This window comes from Salvelinus fontinalis, unplaced genomic scaffold, assembly GCF_029448725.1.
Source record: "Salvelinus fontinalis isolate EN_2023a unplaced genomic scaffold, ASM2944872v1 scaffold_0199, whole genome shotgun sequence".
Taxonomy (NCBI): Eukaryota; Metazoa; Chordata; class Actinopteri; order Salmoniformes; family Salmonidae; genus Salvelinus; species Salvelinus fontinalis.
This window is the reverse complement of record NW_026600408.1, coordinates 200,505-225,546: the sequence shown is the minus strand read 5'-3', so window position 1 is coordinate 225,546 and position 25,042 is coordinate 200,505. Positions and strand designations below refer to the sequence as shown.

General features: G+C 44.6%; 1 protein-coding gene across 5 annotated transcripts in view; it reads left to right on the top strand.

Moving 5' to 3' along the window:
• LOC129844366 (TSC22 domain family protein 1-like) overlaps positions 1-24,304 on the top strand; it is a 35,372-nt gene extending 11,068 nt beyond the window's left edge. For 2 of the 5 annotated variants that reach the window (XM_055912686.1, XM_055912685.1), the window contains 2 exons: positions 13,920-13,971; positions 18,542-24,304. In XM_055912686.1, the coding sequence (XP_055768661.1) occupies positions 13,920-13,971; positions 18,542-18,799 (310 nt within the window). In that variant the 3' untranslated portion in view covers positions 18,800-24,304. Of the gene's footprint in view, positions 1-4,017; positions 10,391-13,919; positions 13,972-18,541 lie in introns of those variants that run through there. The other 3 variants (XM_055912690.1, XM_055912688.1, XM_055912687.1) reach the window with 3 other exon arrangements.
• Positions 24,305-25,042: the final 738 nt, after the last annotated feature.

Here is a 25,042-nt window from a genome sequence, read left to right as displayed (position 1 = left end):
ACCTAACAGTCGGCTCAGTTCAGTCTACCACAGACCTGGCTACCTAACAAACCGTGCTCACCTTGCTGCTGTCCCTCACCCACTCAGCAACGATGGTAGTTAATGCCGTGTTAGGTTCTCTGGTCTGTCATTCTCCATGTTCTCAGTTGTCAGTACATGGAACTTCCATGTCCCACTTCTCATCAATGTGACGGCTCGTTGCAGTGATGTATGACAGCGTGTTCATAGATGTCCAACAATTTGTTAACGCCAGCCACGTATGGTGTTTGAGAGCTTGGGCAAGTTGCTACGGGGGGTGCAGAGCTGTTGGCCGGGGTAGTGATAGCCAGGTGGAAAGCATGGCCAGCCGTAGAGAGTTGCTTATTGAAATTCTCGATTATCTTGGATTTATCAGTGGTGATAGTGTTTCCTAGTCTCAGTGCAGTGGGCAGCTGGGAGGAGGTGACAGTGTTTCCTAGTCTCAGTGCAGTGGGCAGCTGGGAGGAAGTGACAGTGTTTCCTAGTCACAGTGCAGTGGGCAGCTGGGAGGAGGTGACAGTGGTTCCTAGTCTCAGTGCAGTGGGCAGCTGGGAGGAGGTGACAGTGGTTCCTAGTCTCAGTGCAGTGGGCAGCTGGGAGGAGGTGACAGTGTTTCCTAGTCTCAGTGCAGTGGGCAGCTAGGAGGAGGTGACAGTGTTTCCTAGTCTCAGTGCAGTGGGCAGCTGGGAGGAGGTGACAGTGTTTCCTAGTCTCAGTGCAGTGGGCAGCTGGGAGGAGGTGACAGTGTTTCCTAGTCTCGGTGCAGTGGGCAGCTGGGAGGAGGTGACAGTGTTTCCTAGTCTCGGTGCAGTGGGCAGCTGGGAGGAGGTGACAGTGTTTCCTAGTCTCGGTGCAGTGGGCAGCTGGGAGAAGGTGACAGTGTTTCCTAGTCTCAGTGCAGTGGGCAGCTGGGAGGAGGTGACAGTGTTTCCTAGTCTCAGTGCAGTGGGCAGCTGGGAGGAGGTGACAGTGTTTCCTAGTCTCAGTGCAGTGGGCAGCTGGGAGGAGGTGACAGTGTTTCCTAGTCTCAGTGCAGTGGGCAGCTGGGAGGAGGTGACAGTGTTTCCTAGTCTCAGTGCAGTGGGCAGCTGGGAGGAGGTGACAGTGTTTCCTAGTCTCAGTGCAGTGGGCAGCTGGGAGGAGGTGACAGTGTTTCCTAGTCTCAGTGCAGTGGGCAGCTGGGAGGAGGTGACAGTGTTTCCTAGTCTCAGTGCAGTGGGCAGCTGGGAGGAGGTGACAGTGTTTCCTAGTCTCAGTGCAGTGGGCAGCTGGGAGGAGGTGACAGTGTTTCCTAGTCTCAGTGCAGTGGGCAGCTGGGAGGAGGTGACAGTGTTTCCTAGCCTCAGGGCAGTGGGCAGCTGGGAGGAGGTGACAGTGTTTCCTAGCCTCAGGGCAGTGGGCAGCTGGGAGGAGGTGACAGTGTTTCCTAGCCTCAGGGCAGTGGGCAGCTGGGAGGAGGTGACAGTGTTTCCTAGTCTCAGTGCAGTGGGCAGCTGGGAGGAGGTGACAGTGTTTCCTAGTCTCAGTGCAGTGGGCAGCTGGGAGGAGGTGACAGTGTTTCCTAGCCTCAGTGCAGTGGGCAGCTGGGAGGAGGTGACAGTGTTTCCTAGCCTCATTGCAATGGGCAGCTGGGAGGAGGTGACAGTGTTTCCTAGTCTCAGTGCAGTGGGCAGCTGGGAGGAGGTGACAGTGTTTCCTAGTCTCAGTGCAGTGGGCAGCTGGGAGGAGGTGACAGTGTTTCCTAGTCTCAGTGCAGTGGGCAGCTGGGAGGAGGTGACAGTGTTTCCTAGTCTCAGTGCAGTGGGCAGCTGGGAGGAGGTGACAGTGTTTCCTAGTCTCAGTGCAGTGGGCAGCTGGGAGGAGGTGACAGTGTTTCCTAGTCTCAGTGCAGTGGGCAGCTGGGAGGAGGTGACAGTGTTTCCTAGCCTCAGGGCAGTTGGCAGCTGGGAGGAGGTGACAGTGTTTCCTAGCCTCAGGGCAGTGGGCAGCTGGGAGGAGGTGACAGTGTTTCCTAGCCTCAGGGCAGTGGGCAGCTGGGAGGAGGTGACAGTGTTTCCTAGTCACAGTGCAGTGGGCAGCTGGGAGGAGGTGACAGTGTTTCCTAGCCTCAGTGCAGTGGGCAGCTGGGAGGAGGTGACAGTGTTTCCTAGCCTCAGTGCAGTGGGCAGCTGGGAGGAGGTGACAGTGTTTCCTAGTCTCAGTGCAGTGGGCAGCTGGGAGGAGGTGACAGTGTTTCCTAGTCTCAGTGCAGTGGGCAGCTGGGAGGAGGTGACAGTGTTTCCTAGTCTCAGTGCAGTGGGCAGCTGGGAGGAGGTGACAGTGTTTCCTAGTCTCAGTGCAGTGGGCAGCTGGGAGGAGGTGACAGTGTTTCCTAGTCTCAGTGCAGTGGGCAGCTGGGAGGAGGTGACAGTGTTTCCTAGTCTCAGTGCAGTGGGCAGCTGGGAGGAGGTGACAGTGTTTCCTAGTCTCAGTGCAGTGGGCAGCTGGGAGGAGGTGACAGTGTTTCCTAGTCTCAGTGCAGTGGGCAGCTGGGAGGAGGTACTCTTATTCTCCATTGACTTTAGTGTCCCAAAACTTTTGGGAATTAGTGCTGCAGGATGCAAATTTCTGTTTGAAAAAGTTAGCCTTTGCTTTCCTAACTGACTGAGTGTATTGGTTCCTGACTTCCCTGAAAAGTTGCATGTCGCTGGGACTATTCAATGCTAGTGCAGTACACCACAGGATGTTTTTGTGCTGGTCAAGGGCAGTCAGGTCTGGAGTGAACCAAGGACTATATCTGTTCTTAGTTCTACATTTTTTTGAAAGGGGCATGCTTATTTAAGATGACGAGGAAAGCACTTTTAAAGAACAACCAGTCATCCTCTACTGATGGGATGAGGTCAATATTCTTCCAGGATACCCAGGTCGATTAGAAAGGCCGGCTCGCAGAAGTGTTTTAGGGAGCGTTTGACAGTGATGAGGGCTGGTCGTTTGACCGCAGACTCATTACAGATGCAGGCAATGAGGCAGTGATCGCTGAGATCCTGATTGAAGACAGCAGAGGTGTATTTAGAGGGCAAGTTGTTCAGGATGATATCTATGATGGTGCCCATGTTTACGGATTTAGGGTTGTACCTGGTAGGTTCCTGATAATTTGTGTGAGATTGAGGGCAGCTAGCTTAGATTGTAGGACGACCGGGGTGTTTAGCATATCCCAGTTTATGTCACCTAACAGTACGAGCTCTGAAGATAGATGGGGGGGGGGGGGGGGCAATCAATTCACAGATGGTGTCCAGGGCACAGCTGGGAGCTGAGGGGGCCTGTAACATATGGCGTCCAGGGCACAGCTGGGAGCTGAGGGGTCTATCACAAGCGGCAACAGCGAGGGACTTATTTCTGGAGAGATGGATCTTTAAAATTAGAAGTTCGAACATAGACCTGGATAGTATGACAGAACTCTGCAGGCTATCTCTACAGTAGATTGCAATTCTGCCCCCTTTACCAGTTCTGTCTGGATGGAAAATGTTGTAATTGGGGATGAACATTTCAGAATTGGTGGCCTTCCTAAGCCAGGGTTCAGACACGGCTAGGACAGCAGGGTTGGCAGAGTGTGCTAAAGCAGTGAGTAAAACAAACTTAGGGAGGAGGCTTCTGATGTTAACATGCATGAACCCAAGGCTTTTACGGTTGCAAAAGTCAGCAAATGAGAGTGCCTGGGTCAACCTCTACATCACCAGAGGAACAGAGGAGTAGTAGGATGAGGGTACGGCTAAAGGCTATCAATACTGGTCGTCTAGTGCGATGGGGAGAGAGAATAAAAGGAGCAGATTTCTGGGCGTGGTAGGGTAGATTCAGGGCATAGTGTACAGACAGGGGTATGGTAGGGTGCGAGTACAGTGGGGGTAAACCTAGGCATTGAGTGACGATGAGAGAGGTTGCATCTCTGGAGGCTCCAGTTAAGCTAGGTGAGGTCTCCGCATGTGTGGGGGGGGTGGGACAAGGGGGCTATCTGAGGCATGTTGAGCAGGACTAGGGGCTCCACAGTAAATTAAACCGATGAGAGCTGCCCTAAACAACAGTATACAAGGCATATTGACATTAGAGAGAGGCATAAAGCAATCACAGGTGTTGATTGGGAGAGCTGAGACAACAACGGTGAGACAAACAACGGGTCAACAGCTAAGACCACAACAACGGGTAAATGGCGATTTAAATGGTGCAGAGAGGGTCAGTTAGCTACACACAGGGCCTGATTTCGAGGCTGTGGCCGACAGATACACAAAATGAGGTACAGTGTTAATGAACAGTCCAGCAGGCATCAGCTGTGTAGCCGAGTGATCATTGGGTCCAATGAGCAGCAATAGATGAAGCGGAGCTGTTCGGTAGTCGATTACTACGCTAGGCGAGCGGGAGACAGTGTTCAGGAAGTGAGCGGGCCAGTTGTGATGGATTGGCAGGGCTCCGTGTTGACAAAGGGTCCAGGCCAAATTGGCAAGAGAGGTATTGTAGTTGGTGTACTTCGTTTGCTAGCCGGGAGATGGGCCTAGCTCGAGGCTAGCTCGAGGCTAACTGGTGTATGCTTCTGAACAAGGGCGTTAGCCACAATAGCCACTCGGTAACCCTAACCCTAGATGCGAAGATCCGGTGTAATGGTCTAGAGCTTGCGGCAGGAATCCGGTGATGTAGTGGGGGAAAAAAGCAATCTGATATGCTCAGGGCTGATATCGCGCTGTGCAGACTGGCAGGTATTATCCGGGCTAAAGCGGCTGGTGTCCGTGCTAAAGGTAAAGACCGCTAGCACTGGCTAACAATGACTAAATAGCTAGTAGCTAATTAGCTGGCTAACTTCTGATGGAGGTTCCATTTAAAAGTTCTAAAAAATATCAGATCTTTACCACATTGGTTGAGGCGGGTTGCAGGAAGGTATATTTAATTTGAAAATGGAAAAAAAGACATTGAAATGTATACAACAAAAATGAAAAAGACTGAATATTTACATGGGACAATAACAAAAACATCTTACTGCCTCGCCATCTTGGAAAACAAATTATCCAAATTCATAGGATGTAGTGATCGCAATATAATAGCCATATCTATGAAAACCAAAGTGCCAAAGGCTGGGCCTAATATAGTGTATAAGAGGTCATACAATACGTTTTGTAGTGATTCATATGTTGATGATGTAAATAATATTTGCTGGTCTGTGGTGTGTAATGAGGAGCAACCAGACGCTGCACTTGACACATTTATGAAACTGCTTATTCCAGTTACTAAGAAGCACCCATTAAGAAAATGACTGTAAAAACTGTTAAATCCCCTTGGATTGATGAGGGATTGAAAAATTGTATGATTGAGAGAGATGACGAAAAAGGTATGACAATTAAGTCTGGCAGCCCAACTGATTGGCATATGTACTGCAAATTAAGAAATCATGTGACTAAACTAAAGGAGAAAAAAAAAGAAAAATAAACTACACTATGAAACAAAGATAAATTAGATAAAGAATGATAGTATAAAGCTTTGGGGCACCTTAAATTAATTTTTTTGGGGAAAAAGCCAACTCGGCTCCATTCATTGAATCAGATGGCTCACAAAGCCCACTGATATGTCAAACTACTTTAACCTGTCTGGCCCACTCCTCCCACATTCCACTGAAAAGGCAGAGCGCGAAATTCAAAAGATATTTTTTAGAAATATTTAACTTTCACACATTAACAAGTCCAATACAGCAAATGAAAGATACACATCTTGTGAATCCAGTCAACATGTCCGATTTTTTTAATGTTTTACAGCGAAAACACCACATATATTTATGTTAGCTCACCACCAAATACAAAAAAGGACAGACATTTTTCACAGCACAGGTAGCATGCACAAAGCCAACCTAACTAACCAAGAACCAACCAAACTAACCAACAAACAACTTCATCAGATGACAGTCTTATAACATGTTATTCAATAAATCTATGTTTTGTTCGAAAAATGTGCATATTTCAGGTATAAATCATAGTTTACATTGCAGCTACAATCAGAAATTACACCGAAAGCAGCCAGAATAATTACAGACACCAACGTCAAATACCTAAATACTCATCATAAAAAAATTCTGAAAAATCGATGGTTTACAGCAAATTAAAGACAAACATCTTGTGAATCCAGCCAATATTTCCGATTTTTTAAAAAGTGTTTTACAGCGAAAACACAATATAACAATATAACACTACCGCATTCATTCATCAAGGCACGTTAGCGATAGCAATAGGCACGTTAGCGATAGCAATAGGCACGTTAGCGATAGCAATAGGCACGTTAGCGATAGCAATAGGCACGTTAGCGATAGCAATAGGCACGTTAGCGATAGCAATAGGCACGTTAGCGATAGCAAATAAACCAGCAAAAGATATAATTTTTGACTAACCTTGATAAGCTTCATCAGATGACAGTCCTATAACATCAGGTTATACATACACTTATGTTTTGTTCGGAAATGTGCATATTTAGAGCTGAAATCAGTGGTTATACATTGTGCTAACGTAGCAATCTTTTTCCCACAACGTCCGGATCTTTTTCAGACACTTTTTCTGACACACATAACTATTCATAAACATAACTAAAAAATACATGTTGTATAGGAAATGATAGATACACTAGTTCTTAATGCAATCGGCGTGTTAGAATTCAAAAAAAAATTACGTCAGCTTATCAGAAGGCAAATCCAGGTCCCTCCTCGCGCTCTCCAGAAAACAGGAAACTGGTGTGTGTGGGTGTTATGGTTAGATATGGGGCATCGTGTGGGTGTTATGGTTAGATATGGGGCATCGTGTGGGTGTTAGGGTTAGGTGTGTGGGTGTTAGGGTTAGATATGGGGCATCGTGTGGGTGTTATTGTTAGATATGGGGCATCGTGTGGGTGTTAGGGTTAGATATGGGGCATCGTGTGGGTGTTAGGGTTAGATATGGGGCATCGTGTGGGTGTTATGGTTAGGTGTGTGGGTGTTATGGTTAGATATGGGGCATCGTGTGGGTGTTAGGGTTAGATATGGGGCATCGTGTGGGTGTTAGGTATACGTGAGCTGAGACCATGTGCTGTTTTTTGTTGTGTGTGTCTTACTCAGGTGTCGTGCTCTTAGGTAGGTGTGTGTGTCTTACTCAGGTGTCGTGCTCTTAGGTAGGTGTGTGTGTTACTCAGGTGACGTGCTCTTAGGTAGGTGTGTGTGTCTTACTCAGGTGTCGTGCTCTTAGGTAGGTGTGTGTGTCTTACTCAGGTGTCGTGCTCTTAGGTAGGTGTGTGTGTGTTACTCAGGTGTCGTGCTCTTAGGTAGGTGTGTGTGTCTTACTCAGGTGTCGTGCTCTTAGGTAGGTGTGTGTGTTACTCAGGTGTCGTGCTCTTAGGTAGGTGTGTGTGTCTTACTCAGGTGTCGTGCTCTTAGGTAGGTGTGTGTGTCTTACTCAGGTGTCGTGCTCTTAGGTAGGTGTGTGTGTGTTACTCAGGTGTCGTGCTCTTAGGTAGGTGTGTGTGTGTTACTCAGGTGTCGTGCTCTTAGGTAGGTGTGTGTGTTACTCAGGTGTCGTGCTCTTAGGTAGGTGTGTGTGTCTTACTCAGGTGTCGTGCTCTTAGGTAGGTGTGTGTGTGTTACTCAGGTGTCGTGCTCTTAGGTAGGTGTGTGTGTCTTACTCAGGTGTCGTGCTCTTAGGTAGGTGTGTGTGTTACTCAGGTGTCGTGCTCTTAGGTAGGTGTGTGTGTCTTACTCAGGTGTCGTGCTCTTAGGTGCGTGTGTGTGTGTTACTCAGGTGTCGTGCTCTTAGGTAGGTGTGTGTGTCTTACTCAGGTGTCGTGCTCTTAGGTAGGTGTGTGTGTTACTCAGGTGTCGTGCTCTTAGGTAGGTGTGTGTGTCTTACTCAGGTGTCGTGCTCTTAGGTGCGTGTGTGTGTGTTACTCAGGTGTCGTGCTCTTAGGTAGGTGTGTGTGTGTTCTTGTGTGTCGTGCTCTTAGGTAGGTGTGTGTGTGTTCTTGTGTGTCGTGCTCTTAGGTATGTGTGTGTGTGTTCATTCGACAGAGCTGATGAGAAGAGACAGGGTGGTTACAGGCAGGGATTGCTCCACACAGACAGAGACAAAGAGAATCATCACACAGGTCATGCTGGATCTGATTTATCTATCGAGTTCACAGAAAAAGAAAAACCTAAGAAATGCAATTAAAATAATTGAACTGACGTCGGCCAATTTAGTTGTTTGAAAACCGAAAATTACTGAAATGTTGGATAATCGCTCAGCACGAGTGTTCATATTTGCATAAGATCAAACCATCGAAGGATCCTCTTCTGATTGTACAACTGAGTACAAAATGTTCCCATGTATTCACTCAACCAATCTGTGATCGCCAGCTGAACCAACAGCACAGAAGCTGATCCAGAGTTACAAAGGAGTTTACAGTTAGAGCACAGTCACTGAACATTGACTGTTGTTTTAATAACGCTGCTAGCTCTGTAGAGCCCCTTTATATAGGATAGATCACTATCTGAACATTGACTGTTGTTTTAATAGCGCTGCTAGCTCTGTAGAGCCCTTTTATATAGGATAGATCACTATCTGAACATTGACTGTTGTTTTAATAACGCTGCTAGCTCTGTAGAGCCCTTTTATATAGGATAGATCACTATCTGAACATTGACTGTTGTTTTAATAACGCTGCTCGCTCTGTAGAGCCCTTTTATATAGGATAGATCACTATCTGAACATTGACTGTTGTTTTAATAACGCTGCTCGCTCTGTAGAGCCCTTTTATATAGGATAGATCACTATCTGAACATTGACTGTTGTTTTAATAACGCTGCTCGCTCTGTAGAGCCCTTTTATATAGGATAGATCACTATCTGAACATTGACTGTTGTTTTAATAACGCTGCTCGCTCTGTAGAGCCCTTTTATATAGGATAGATCACTATCTGAACATTGACTGTTGTTTTAATAACGCTGCTAGCTCTGTAGAGCCCTTTTATATAGGATAGATCACTATCTGAACATTGACTGTTGTTTTAATAACGCTGCTAGCTCTGCAGAGCCCTTTTATATAGGATAGATCACTATCTGAACATTGACTGATGTTTTAAGGGCTGCTAGCACTGTAGAGCCCTGTCTATAGCATATATCAGTAACTGAACATTGACTATTGTTTTAATAGAGATTAACATTGATTGTGTCTGTTAGAGGTGAGGACATGTCAGTTGTTCAGGACCTGCCCTTTATATTTGGATCGAGGTTGTTAGGGTCTCTCGTTTGATAAGGCTACATGTAGGTGACTAACTCCTTAGCCTCGTTTCACTCTGCTCTATTTCTGATCCATCTGTTCTGTGATGACAGTTAGCATTTCTACACAAACGTTTTTTTGTTTTTGTTGGGTGTTTTCAAACAGGACACTGTTTATGGTTACACCTATAGAGTCACAACTCTCACCTGTCGCTGCAGTGGATCCCCTATAGCCCTAACCCAATAGGCGTCCTATAGGCTGCCATATTATTTAAAACATCTATTTTCACATTCTGGTCTACTGTACCTGAACAGGTCTGACTTTCCCTTGTATTAGTCATTCATTCTGCTCATACATGGTCTACAGTTGTTTTAGCATTTTAGTGAGAATGAAGATGACAAATGTTGAAGCTGACAATAACTTTTTTTAAATTTAAGAAACAAGAAGTATTGGAGAAAGGAACCTGATCGGTCCCGTGTGGCTCAGTTGGTAGAGCATGGCGCTTGCAACGCCAGGGTTGTGGGTTCAATTCCCACGGGGGGACCAGGGTTCAATTCCCACGGGGGGACCAGGATGAATATGTATGAATTTTCCAATTTGTAAGTCGCTCTGGATAAGAGTATCTGCTAAATTACTTAAATGTAAAGGTTTCCTAATGTTTTCCCAGTGAGAAGTCCTCATCCTGTCCCGGGCTGCTTCCTGTGTTCTCTGTGTGTTTGAATGGCAGTGTTTGTGACAGTTACATATGAAGCTAGGTCACAGGTGGGGGGTGTTGTCTCTCTCCGCCAATGGCATCATTTCTGCAGTTGAGACAGGAGATTCCCAGCTTAGCAGAGCGAGTCAGTCTCACTGTGCTTATTCTCTGTTCCGTGTCGGTACATGAGCAGGGCTGCTCCGGTTGCCACCTTGTATCGCCCAGAGAACCGAATTTCTAACAATTCTGTTTGGATATTTTTTAACTTTTATTAAACCGGACATTTTCTACATTTTGAAGTATTGCCTTTTGGTGGTAATGGACAAAAAATAATGAATTCCCAATTTTATACAGTGGAGATGGACGTTGGTGTTTGTCAACTGAGGAATTTATCTATCTCTTTTCTGTCATCTGTGCTTGCAAAAGAGACAACTCCAGTCAGGCTTGACAATAGGTAAAATGTTTTCCTAGCTTATTTATCAAACTTTTCATTCATTCATTCATTCATTCGCAAAGACAATAGAATATGTCTATGCATTGAATGAATGGGACCGTGGCAGTTTGAATTGGATGTATGGGAATGATGATGAGAATGTTTATATGCTTTAATGTGGTGCGGTCTTGAGGCTGCCCTGCAGTATTGAGGGCTTCATAACTTGATGAGCTCTGCAGTGTTAAACTTTTCCGCATCGTGTTGTCTATAAATCATTTAGAACATTAACATTATATAAACCTTGTCGGGAAAGCCCCACAACAATAACCTGATAGTTAAACACCAACAATAACCTGATAGTTAAACACCAACAATAACCTGATAGTTAAACACCAACAATAACCTGATAGTTAAACACTAACAATAACCTGATAGTTAAACCACAACCTTGTAACTAAATCCCCACAACAATAACCTGATAGTTAAACCACGACAATAACCTGATAGTTAAACACCAACAATAACCTGATAGTTAAACCACAACAATAACCTGATAGTTAAACCCCAACCTTGTAACTAAATCCCCACAACAATAACCTGATAGTTAAACCACAACAATAACCTGATAGTTAAACCACAACAATAACCTGATAGTTAAACCACAACCTTGTAACTAAATCCCCACAACAATAACCTGATAGTTAAACCCCAACCTTGTAACTAAATCCCCACAACAATAACCTGATAGTTAAACCCCAACCTTGTAGCTAAATCCCCACAACAATAACCTGATAGTTAAACCACAACAATAACCTGATAGTTAAACCCCAACCTTGTAGCTAAATCCCCACAACAATAACCTGATAGTTAAACCACAACAATAACCTGATAGTTAAACCACAACAATAACCTGATAGTTAAACCACAACAATAACCGGATAGTTAAACCCCAACAATAACCTGATAGTTAAACCACAACAATAACCTGATAGTTAAACCACAACAATAACCTGATAGTTAAACCACAACAATAACCTGATAGTTAAACCCCAACGTGGTAACTAAATCCCCTCAACAATAACCTGATAGTTAAACCACAACCTTGTAACTAAATCCCCTCAACAATAACCTGATAGTTAAACCACAACCTTGTAACTAAATCCCCTCAACAATAACCTGATAGTTAAACCACAACCTTGTAACTAAATCCCCTCAACAATAACCTGATAGTTAACCCCCAACCTTGTAGCTAAATCCCCACAACAATAACCTGATAGTTAAACCACAACAATAACCTGATAGTTAAACCACAACAATAACCTGATAGTTAAACCACAACAATAACCTGATAGTTAAACCCCAACCTTGTAGCTAAATCCCCACAACAATAACCTGATAGTTAAACCACAACAATAACCTGATAGTTAAACCCCAACCTTGTAGCTAAATCCCCACAACAATAACCTGATAGTTAAACCACAACAATAGCCTGATAGTTAAACCCCAACCTTGTAACTAAATCCCCACAACAATAACCTGATAGTTAAACCACAACAATAACCTGATAGTTAAACCCCAACCTTGTAGCTAAATCCCCACAACAATAACCTGATAGTTAAACCACAACAATAACCTGATAGTTAAACCACAACCTTGTAACTAAATCCCCACAACAATAACCTGATAGTTAAACCCCAACCTTGTAGCTAAATCCCCTCAACAATAACCTGATAGTTAAACCCCAACCTTGTAGCTAAATCCCCACAACAATAACCTGATAGTTAAACCACGACAATAACCTGATAGTTAAACCCCAACCTTGTAGCTAAATCCCCACAACAATAACCTGATAGTTAAACCACAACAATAACCTGATAGTTAAACCACAACAATAACCTGATAGTTAAACCCCAACAATAACCTGATAGTTAAACCACAACAATAACCTGATAGTTAAACCACAACAATAACCTGATAGTTAAACCACGACAATAACCTGATAGTTAAACCACAACAATAACCTGATAGTTAAACCACAACCTTGTAACTAAATCCCCTCAACAATAACCTGATAGTTAAACCACAACAATAACCTGATAGTTAAACCACAACAATAACCTGATAGTTAAACCACAACAATAACCTGATAGTTAAACCCCAACAATAACCTGAGAGTTAAACCCCAACCTTGTAGCTAAATCCCCACAACAATAACCTGATAGTTAAACCACAACAATAGCCTGATAGTTAAACCCCAACCTTGTAACTAAATCCCCACAACAATAACCTGATAGTTAAACCACAACAATAACCTGATAGTTAAACCCCAACCTTGTAGCTAAATCCCCACAACAATAACCTGATAGTTAAACCACAACAATAACCTGATAGTTAAACCACAACCTTGTAACTAAATCCCCACAACAATAACCTGATAGTTAAACCACAACCTTGTAACTAAATCCCCACAACAATAACCTGATAGTTAAACCCCAACCTTGTAGCTAAATCCCCTCAACAATAACCTGATAGTTAAACCCCAACCTTGTAGCTAAATCCCCACAACAATAACCTGATAGTTAAACCACGACAATAACCTGATAGTTAAACCACGACAATAACCTGATAGTTAAACCACAACCTTGTAGCTAAATCCCCACAACAATAACCTGGTAGTTAAACCACAACAATAACCTGATAGTTAAACCCCAACCTTGTAGCTAAATCCCCACAACAATAACCTGAGAGTTAAACCCCAACCTTGTAACTAAATCCCCACAACAATAACCTGATAGTTAAACCACAACAATAACCTGAGAGTTAAACCCCAACCTTGTAACTAAATCCCCTCAACAATAACCTGATAGTTAAACCACAACAATAGCCTGATAGTTAAACCACAACAATAGCCTGATAGTTAAACCACAACAATAACCTGATAGTTAAACCCCAACAATAACCTGATAGTTAAACACCAACAATAACCTGATAGTTAAACCACAACAATAGCCTGATAGTTAAACCACAACCTTGTAACTAAATCCCCACAACAATAACCTGATAGTTAAACCACGACAATAACCTGATAGTTAAACCACAACCTTGTAACTAAAGCCCCAACTAATACCTACCGGGTCAACATCTGTCTCAACCCCCAGTGATATCTAATACCCACCGGGTCAACATCTGTCTAAACCCCCAGTGATATCTAATACCTACCGGGTCAACATCTGTCTAAACCCCAGTGATATCTAATACCCACCGGGTCAACATCTGTCTAAACCCCAGTGATATCTAATACCCACCAGGTCAACATCTGTCTAAACCCCCAGTGATATCTAATACCTACCGGGTCAACATCTCTCAAACCCCCAGTGATATCTAATACCCACCGGGTCAACATCTGTCTAAACCCCCAGTGATATCTAATACCCACCGGGTCAACATCTGTCTAAACCCCCAGTGATATCTTTACAGGCGATGCATTATAATGTTTGAATTAATCTATGTTTTATTGTTAAAGCTGGAATTGAATATGTTTGTGTTTCAGCTCTTCTGGTACCAGTTTGGTGGCCATCGACAATAAAATCGAACAAGCAATGGTAAGTTAATATCCTCATTGTTAATATGTATATAATCAAATCTAAAATGACTAAAAGGTGAAATGTCTGACTGTTCTGGGAGGACCGGTGTTCAGAGTACTGGGGTCTAATTAAAGGAACATCTGACTGTTCTGGGAGGACCGGTGTTCAGCGTACTGGGGTCTAATTAAAGGAACATCTGACTGTTCTGGTAGGACCGGTGTTCAGAGTACTGGGGTCTAATTAAAGGAACATCTGACTGTTCTGGGAGGACCGGTGTTCAGAGTACTGGGGTCTAATTAAAGGAACATCTGACTGTTCTGGGAGGACCGGTGTTCAGCGTCCTGGGGTCTAATTAAAGGAACATCTGACTGTTCTGGGAGGACCGGTGTTCAGAGTACTGGGGTCTAATTAAAGGAACATCTGACTGTTCTGGGAGGACCGGTGTTCAGAGTACTGGGGTCTAATTAAAGGAACATCTGACTGTTCTGGGAGGACCGGTGTTCAGGGTACTGGGGTCTAATTAAAGGAACATCTGACTGTTCTGGGAGGACCGGTGTTCAGCGTACTGGGGTCTAATTAAAGGAACATCTGACTGTTCTGGGAGGACCGGTGTTCAGGGTACTGGGGTCTAATTAAAGGAACATCTGACTGTTCTGGGAGGACCAGTGTTCAGCGTACTGGGGTCTAATTAAAGGAACATCTGACTGTTCTGGGAGGACCGGTGTTCAGAGTACTTGGGTCTAATTAAAGGAACATCTGACTGTTCTGGTAGGACCGGTGTTCAGAGTACTGGGGTCTAATTAAAGGAACATCTGACTGTTCTGGTAGGACCGGTGTTCAGAGTACTGGGGTCTAATTAAAGGAACATTTGACTGTTCTGGGAGGACCGGTGTTCAGAGTACTGGGGTCTAATTAAAGGAACATCTGACTGTTCTGGGAGGACCGGTGTTCAGAGTACTGGGGTCTAATTAAAGGAACATCTGACTGTTCTGGGAGGACCGGTGTTCAGAGTACTGGGGTCTAATTAAAGGAACATCTGACTGTTCTGGGAGGACCGGTGTTCAGAGTACTGGGGTCTAATTAAAGGAACATCTGACTGTTCTGGTAGGACCGGTGTTCAGCGTACTGGGTTCTAATTAAAGGAACATCTGACTGTTCTGGGAGGACCGGTGTTCAGGGTACTGGGGTCTAATTAAAGGAACATCTGACTGTTCTGGGAGGACCGGTGTTCAGAGTACTGGGGTCTAATTAAAGGAACATCTGACTGTTCTGGGAGGACCGGTGTTCAGAGTACTGGGTTCTAATTAAAGGAACATCTGACTGTTCTGGGAGGACCGGTGTTCAGGGTACTGGGGTCTAATTAAAGGAACATCTGACTGTTCTGGGAGAGAGAACGTTAATAAACCGTTGGATACTTGGTACAGTAAAAACACTTCCATTGAATGACTGCAACCGTCTGTATTTTCTGTGATCCGGTATTCTGTCTGTTCCCTGTCAGGTGTTACTAGGCAAGCCGGGGGTCTGCTCTCAGTCTGTTAGCTCCTCCCCCCGATGCAGAACATTTTGTTCTCTAGCTTGTCAGTTAGAAGGCAGGAACTGAATAGACCGCTAACTAACTACATTAGCTGAATGCTTCCACACAATAGACCGCTAACTACATTAGCTGAATGCTTCCACACAATAGACCACTAACTACATTAGCTGAATGCTTCCACACAATAGACCGCTAACTAACTACATTAGCTGAATGCTTCCACACAATAGACCGCTAACTAACTACATTAGCTGACTGCTTCCACACAATAGACCGCTAACTAACTACATTAGCTGAATGCTTCCACACAATAGACCGCTAACTACATTAGCTGAATGCTTCTACACAATAGACCACTAACTAACTACATTAGCTGAATGCTTCTACACAATAGACCGCTAACTACATTAGCTGAATGCTTCCACACAATAGACCACTAACTACATTAGCTGAATGCTTCTACACAATAGACCACTAACTACATTAGCTGACTGCTTCCACACAATAGACCGCTAACTACATTAGCTGAATGCTTCCACACAATAGACCGCTAACTAACTACATTAGCTGAATGCTTCTACACAATAGACCGCTAACTAGCTGCTATGAGAGAGTGCTGCTAATGGCAGCCAGAGGTAGCCTGACTGCCATTAGGTACCGAGATGAGATCCTCAGACCCCTTGTGAGACCATATGCTGACACATGCACATTTGTGGCCTGCTGGAGGTCATTTTGCAGTGCACCTCCTTGCACAAAGGCGGAGGTAGCGGTCCTGCTGCTGGGTTCTTGCCCTCCTACGGCCTCCTCCATGTCTCCTGATGTACTGGCCTTTCTCCTGGTAGCGCCTCCATGCTCTGGACACTACGCTGACAGACACAGCAAACCTTCTTGCCACAGCTCACATTGATGTGCCATCCTGGATGAGCTGCACTACCTGAGCCACCTGTGTGGGTTGTAGACTCCGTCTCATGCTACCACTAGAGTGAGAGCACCGCCAGCATTCAAAAGTGACCAAAACATCAGCCAGGAAGCATAGGAACTGAGAAGTGGCCTGTGGTCACCACCTGCAGAACCACTCCTTTATTGGGGGTGTCTTGCTAATTGCCTATAATTTCCACAACAGAATGTGAAATTAATTGTCAATCAGTGTTGCTTCCTAAGTGGACAGTTTGATTTCACAGAAGTGTGATTGACTTGGAGTTACATTGTGTTGTTTAAGTGTTCCCTTTATTTTTTTAAGCAGTGTACATTTAAACTCAGTTTTTCACAATTCCTGACATTTAATCCTAGTAAAAATTCCCTGTCTTAGGTCAGTTAGGATCACCACTTTATTTTAAGAATGTGAAATGTCAGAATAATAGTAGAGAAATCATTCAATTTAGCTTTTATTTCTTTCATCACATTCCCAGTGGGTCAGAAAATTACATACACTCAATTAGTATTTGGTAGCATTGAAGTCAGAAGCTTACATGCACTGAGGTTGGAGTCATTAAAACTTGTTTTTCAACCACTCCACACATTTCTTGTTAGCAAACTATAGTTTTGGCAAGTCGGTTAGGACATCTACTTTGTGCATGACACAAGTCATTTTTCCAACAATTGTTTACAGACAGATTATTTAACTTATAATTCACTGTCTCACAATTTCAGTGGGTCAGAAGTTTACATACACTAAGTTGACTGTGCCTTCAAACAGCTTGGAAAATTCCAGAAAATGATGTCATGGCTTTAGAAGCTTCTGATAGGCTAATTGACATAATTTGAGTCAATTGGAGGTGTACCTGTGGATGTATTTCAAGGCCTACCTTTAAACTCGGTGCATCTTTCCTTGACATCATTGGAAAATCTAAAGAAATCAGTTGTGGCAAGGACAACAAAGTCAAGGTATTGGAGTGGCCATCACAAAGCCCTGACCTCAATCCTATAGAACATTTGTGTGCAGAACTAAAAATGTGTGTGAGAGCAAGGAGGTCTACAAACCTGACTTAGTTACACCAGCTCTGTCAGGAGGAATGGGCCGAAATTCACCCAACTTAATGTGGGAAGCTTGTGGAAGTCTACCCAAAACGTTTGACCCAACTTAAACAATTTAAAAGGCAATGCTACCAAATGCTAATTGAGTGTATGTAAACTTCTGACCCACTGGGAATGTGATGAAAGAAATAAAAGCTGAAATAAATCATTCTCTCTACTATTATTCTGACAGTTCACATTCTTAAAATAAAGTGGTGATCCTAATGGACCTAAGACAGGGAATTTTTACTAGGATTAAATGTTAGGAATTGTGAAAAACTGAGTTTAAATGTATTTGGCTAAGGTGTATGTTATCTTCTGACTTCAACTGTACATTTCTCTCCCTTTATCTCTCTCTCCCTCCGTCCCTTCCTCCCTTTATCTCTCTCTTTCCCTCCCTCCGTCCCTTCCTCCCTTTATCTCTCTCTCCATCCCTTCCTCCCTTTATCTCTCTCTCTCCCTCCCTTTATCTCTCTCTCTCCCTCCCTTTATCTCTCTCTCTCTCCCTCCCTTTATCTCTCTCTCTCTCCCTCCCTTTATCTCTCTCTCTCTCTCCCTCCGTCCCTTCCTCCCTTTATCTCTCTCTCCCTCCCTCCGTCCCTTCCTCCCTTTATCTCTCTCTCTCTCCCTCCGTCCCTTCCTCCCTTTATCTCTCCCTCCATCCCTTCCTCCCTTTATCTCTCTCTCCCTCATCCTCTCCTCCCTTTATCTCTCTCTCCCTCCGTCCCTTCCTCCCTTTATCTCTCTCTCTCTCTCTCTCTCTCCCTCCATCCCTTCCTCTCTCTCTCTCTCTCTCTCTCCCTCCATCCCTTCCTCCCTTTATCTCTCTCTCTCTCTCTCCGTCTCTCCCTCCCTTCATCTCTCCCTCCGTCCCTTCCTCCCTTTATCTCTCCCTACCTCCGTCCCTTCCTCCCTTTATCTCTCTCTCTCTCTCCCTCCCTTTATCTCTCTCTCTCTCCCTCCCTTTATCTCTCTCTCCCTCCGTCCCTTCCTCCCTTTATCTCTCTCCCTCTCCCTCCGTCCCTTCCATCTCTCTCTCAGGACCTGGTAAAGAGCCACCTGATGTATGCTGTGAGAGAGGAGGTAGATGTGTTGAAGGAACAGATTAAGGAGCTGGTAGAGAGGAACTCCCAGTTGGAGCAGGAGAACAGCCTCCTGAAAACCCTGGCCAGCCCAGAGCAGATGGCTCAGTTCCAGGCTCAGGTCCAGCCCAGCTCTGGCTCCCCGACAGGGACAGGCTCCTCTAACCCCCAGCCTCAGCCCCTGCCGTCCTCACAGAGCTCTGGGACCTCTACATAGCCCCCCTCCTCGGAGAGACGTACGCAGGGGGGGGGGACCTTTACTCTACTGTGAACTGACCTCATGCGAAGAAACAAGAACCACTATTGCTCAATCAAGGAGAGACCGCTACAAAAATATAAACCATGTTTTGCACATTTATTTAACTGACCAAAGACAATGATGGACACTTGTGTGTCAGGTGTTCTCTTAGCTTGGAATGCTTCAGACGATCGCCATGGAGACCAGGGAGGAACAGATGGACAGTTGTCATGGAGATGAAACATCTCTACGGTGACTGTTGAATTGTACCATTGCTGCCATTTCTTTACATTTTCATTTAGTTGTTTTTGTTGGATTATTACCAATTATAATATTATTATAATTATTATTATTACAGTTATCTGTATGAACCATTAGAGAGGAGACCCCATCTGGTATCTGGGGCGTAGGGTGGAACATACAGTGCATTTGGAAATAAATTCAGACCACTTTAGTTTTTCCAAATTTTGTTGCATTACAGTCCATTCTAAAATTTTATTAAATCGTTTTTTTCCCACATCAATCTACACACATTACCCCATAATGACTAAACAAAAACAGTTTTTTAGTAATTTTGGGAAATCTATTAAATATAAAAAACGGAAATATGACATTTACATAAGTATTCAGACCCTTTACTCAGTACTTTATTGAAGCACCTCTGTCAGCGATTACAGCCTCGAGTCTTCTTGGGTATGACGCTACAAGCTTGGCTCACCTGTATTTGGGGAGTTTCTTCTATTCTTTGCAGATCCTCTCAAGCTCTGTCAGGTTGGATGGGGAGCGTCACTGCACATCTATTTTCAGGTCTCTCCAGAGATGTTCGATCGGGTTCAAGTCCGGACTCTGTCTGGACCACTCAAGGACATTCGGAGACTTTTCCTGAAGCCACTCCTGCATTGTCTTGGCTGTGTGCTTAGGGTCGTTGTCCTGTTGAAAGGTGAACCTTCGCCCCAGTCTGAGGTCCTGAGTGCTCTGGAGCAGGTTTTCATCAAGGATCTCATTGTACGTTGCTCCGTTCATCTTTCCCTCGATCCTGACTAGTCTCCCAGTCCCTGCTGCTGAAAAACATCCCCACAGCATGATGCTGCCACCACCATGCTTCACCCTAGGGATGGTTCCAGGTTTCCTCCATACATGATGCTTGGCATTCAGACCAAAGAGTTCAATCTTGGTTTCATCAGACCAGAGAATCTTGTTCCTCTTGGTCTGAGAGTCTTTAGGTGGTTTTTGGCAAACTCCAAGCGGGCTGCAGAGATGGTTGTCCTTCTGGAAGGTTCTCCCATCTCCACAGAGGAACTCTAGAGCTCTGTCAGAGACCATCTGGTTTTTAGTTACCTCCCTGACCAAGACACTTCTCCCCCGCCTGCTCAGTTTGGCCGGGCGGCCAGCTCTAGGAAGAGTGTTGGTGGTTCCAAACTTCTTCCATTTAATAATGATGGAGGCCACTGTGTTCTTGGGGACCTTCAATGCTGCAGAAATGTTTTGGTATCCTTCTCCAGATCTGTGACTCGACACAATCCTGTCTCAGAGCTCTACGGACAATTCCTTCAACCTCATGGCTTGGCTTTTGCTCTGACATGCACTGTCAACTGTGGGACCTTATATAGACAGGTGTGTGCCTTTCCAAATCATGTCCCAAACAATTGAATTTACCACAGGTGGACTCCAATCAAGTTGTAGAAACATCTCAAGGATGATCAATGGAAACAGGATGCACCTGAGCTCCATTTTGTGTCTCGTAGCAACGGGTCTGAATACTTATGTAAATAACATATTTCTTTTTTTGTTTTGTAATAAATTTGCTAAAATTTCTAAAACCTGTTTTCGCTTTGTCATTATGGGGTAGTGTGTGTAGCTTCAGGATTTCTTTATTTTATTGAATCCATTTTAGGATAAGGCTGTAACATAACAAAATGTGAATACAGTCGAGGGGTCTGAATACTTTCAGAATGCAACAGAAGAATCACTTCTCACAGCTGTCTGTTCCATATGAGGGGTTAGGGTCTGGTGCAACAGAAGAATCACTTCTCACAGCTGTCTGTTCCATATGAGGGGTTAGGGTTAGGGTCTGGTGCAACAGAAGAATCACTATTCTCACAGCTGTCTGTTCCATATGAGGGGTTAGGGTCTGGTGCAACAGAAGAATCACTTCTCACAGCTGTCTGTTCCATATGAGGGGTTAGGGTCTGGTGCAACAGAAGAATCACTATTCTCACAGCTGTCTGTTCCATATGAGGGGTTAGGGTCTGGTGCAACAGAAGAATCACTATTCTCACAGCTGTCTGTTCCATATGAGGGGTTAGGGTTAGGGTCTGGTGCAACAGAAGAATCACTATTCTCACAGCTGTCTGTTCCATATGAGGGGTTAGGGTCTGGTGCAACAGAAGAATCACTATTCTCACAGCTGTCTGTTCCATATGAGGGGTTAGGGTCTGGTGCAACAGAAGAATCACTATTCTCACAGCTGTCTGTTCCATATGAGGGGTTAGGGTCTGGTGCAACAGAAGAATCACTTCTCACAGCTGTCTGTTCCATATGAGGGGTTAGGGTTAGGGTCTGGTGCAACAGAAGAATCACTTCTCACAGCTGTCTGTTCCATATGAGGGGTTAGGGTCTGGTGCAACAGAAGAATCACTATTCTCACAGCTGTCTGTTCCATATGAGGGGTTAGGGTCTGGTGCAACAGAAGAATCACTATTCTCACAGCTGTCTGTTCCATATGAGGGGTTAGGGTTAGGGTCTGGTGCAACAGAAGAATCACTTCTGACAGCTGTCTGTTCCATGTGAGGGGTTAGGGTTAGGGTCTGGTGCAACAGAAGAATCACTATTCTCACAGCTGTCTGTTCCATATGAGGGGTTAGGGTCTGGTGCAACAGAAGAATCACTATTCTCACAGCTGTCTGTTCCATATGAGGGGTTAGGGTCTGGTGTAACAGAAGAATCACTATTCTCACAGCTGTCTGTTCCATATGAGGGGTTAGGGTTAGGGTCTGGTGCAACAGAAGAATCACTATTCTCACAGCTGTCTGTTCCATATGAGGGGTTAGGGTTAGGGTCTGGTGCAACAGAAGAATCACTATTCTCACAGCTGTCTGTTCCATATGAGGGGTTAGGGTTAGGGTCTGGTGCAACAGAAGAATCACTATTCTCACAGCTGTCTGTTCCATATGAGGGGTTAGGGTTAGGGTCTGGTGCAACAGAAGAATCACTATTCTCACAGCTGTCTGTTCCATATGAGGGGTTAGGGTTAGGGTCTGGTGCAACAGAAGAATCACTATTCTCACAGCTGTCTGTTCCATATGAGGGGTTAGGGTTAGGGTCTGGTGCAACAGAAGAATCACTATTCTCACAGCTGTCTGTTCCATATGAGGGGTTAGGGTTAAGGTCTGGTGCAACAGAAGAATCACTTCTCACAGCTGTCTGTTCCATATGAGGGGTTAGGGTCTGGTGCAACAGAAGAATCACTTCTCACAGCTGTCTGTTCCATATGAGGGGTTAGGGTCTGGTGTAACAGAAGAATCACTATTCTCACAGCTGTCTGTTCCATTTAAGGGGTTAGGGTCTGGTGCAACAGAAGAATCACTATTCTCACAGCTGTCTGTTCCATATGAGGGGTTAGGGTCTGGTGCAACAGAAGAATCACTATTCTCACAGCTGTCTGTTCCATATGAGGGGTTAGGGTCTGGTGCAACAGAAGAATCACTATTCTCACAGCTGTCTGTTCCATATGAGGGGTGATGTGGTGTAACAGAACTTTAGAAGAAGCAGTGATCGCTTTTTGAAACTCATTGTTGCTCACAATGCCGCCCCCCCTCTCTCCTCTCTCCTCCTCCCTCAGACGTAATGATGGAGGAGATGTTGCTCCTCCTCTCTCCTCAGACGTAATGATGGAGGAGATGTTGCTCCTCCTCTCTCCTCAGACGTAATGATGGAGGAGATGTTGCTCCTCCTCTCTCCTCAGACGTAATGATGGAGGAGATGTTGCTCCTCCTCTCTCCTCAGACGTAATGATGGAGGAGATGTTGCTCCTCCTCTCTCCTCAGACGTAATGATGGAGGAGATGTTGCTCCTCCTCTCTCCTCAGACGTAATGATGGAGGAGATGTTGCTGCTCTGTTTTCGGAAAGTGGGCTGATGAGAGTTTGTGTTTTTGGAATTGGACTGTTTCTAGGTTTGTTCCGGATACCAATTCAACCTATGTTCAGCAAACAGACTGTTTTACCCAGGCTGGACTGTGATGTTACTGCTCAGAGCGGGAAGAGAATAGCACTCCAGACTCTATACAGACTGTTTTACCCAGGCTGGACTGTGATGTTACTGCTCAGAGCGGGATGAGAATAGCACTCCAGACTCTATACAGCCTGTTTTCCTCAGGCTGGACTGTGATGTTACTGCTCAGAGCGGGAAGAGAATAGCACTCCAGACTCTATACAGACTGTTTTCCTCAGGCTGGACTGTGATGTTACTGCTCAGAGCGGGAAGAGAATAGCACTCCAGACTCTATACAGACTGTTTTACCCAGGCTGGACTGTGATGTTACTGCTCAGAGCGGGAAGAGAATAGCACTCCAGACTCTATACAGCCTGTTTTACCCAGGCTGGACTGTGATGTTACTGCTCAGAGCGGGAAGAGAATAGCACTCCAGACTCTATACAGCCTGTTTTACCCAGGCTGGACTGTGATGTTACTGCTCAGAGCGGGAAGAGAATAGCACTCCAGACTCTATACAGCCTGTTGCTAACCCTCACACTGACAGCCCCTTCAACTGCACTGTATATGATTTACCTGTGCAGAAGATGTTCACTTGCTCAAATCATTTAAACTATTGGACAGTTTGAAAAATATATATATGTATTATAAGGAAATAAAAGCTAGTTTAATAAAGAAATGCTTTGGACATTGAGCGGGATATAAGGAAATAAAAGATAGTTTTTTAAGGGTAATGTGTAGAAATACACTACCAGTCAAGTTTGGACCCACCTACTCATTCCAGGGTTTTTATTTTTACTCTTTGGACTGGGTCTGTTACCAAATAGGTCTATCTTCTGTATACCACCAATATTTGTCACAACACAACTGATTGGCTAAAATGCATTAAGAAGGAAAGAAATTCCACAAAGTGCTCAGCATATGTGGGAACTCCTTCAAGACTGGTGGGAAAGCATTCCAGGTGAAGCCAGTTGAGAGAATGCCAAGAGTGTGCAAAGCTGTCATCAAGGCAAAGGGGTGGCTACTTGGAAGAATCTCAAATATAACATATTTTGATCTGTTAAAAAAAATGTTGCTTAAGACATGGAATCATTCATAGTTTTGATGTCTTCACTATTATTCTACAATCCTTGAATGAGTAGGCGTGTCCAAACTTTTGACTGGTACTGTATGTCAGGACAATGTTTCTCAGCCCACAACAAATGTGACGTTACAATTGCACTAAACAGTTGCACTTCGACTTAAATAAAAATTGGAAAAAACTAAATATAAATGTTTGTTGCTTGTGTTTTTATTGAATAGTTAGGCGGCAGAGTGGAGCAGGTGGAGAGGGTCTACCTCAGGTTAAAGACGTCATACAGATTTCTAACCCAGATAGGGCTTTGACAACATACAGTGGGAATGGCTGACGCTACAGCATTACATATTCTATTATTATATGTTAGTTCAGTGGTGAGAAACTTGTAAATGTTGTGGTCTCAGGTTGGTCATACCTGGCGCGCTTTGTCTTGTTTCATGCCTGTCGTCATAACCATTAGACCACAAAGTTCCTGAAAGTGAAAAGTGTTTCAGTCACTTGTACAGGAAGAAATCCAGTTACATCTCAATCTCACCAGCAAACACACACTCTCACAGAACCAGATGGTGAAAGACAAGATTCCAGCCTACAAGACAACACACTCACAGAACCAGATGGTGAAAGACAAGATTCCAGCCGACAAGACAACATGCGGTGGTCAAGCTGTAAGTCTGGACGAACTGTTGAATGCAGAGGATGCAATCATTCGCTTCACCCAAAGACAAAGATTTCCAGAGGAGGCCAGATTGGTGAGCAAAAGGCAAAGAGGCCAGATTGGTGAGCAGAAGGCAAAGAGGCCAGATTGGTGAGCAGAAGGCAAAGAGGCCAGATTGGTGAGCAGAAGGCAAAGAGGCCAGATTGGTGAGCAGAAGGCAAAGAGGCCAGATTGGTGAGCTGAAGGCAAAGAGGCCAGATTGGTGAGCAAAAGGCAAA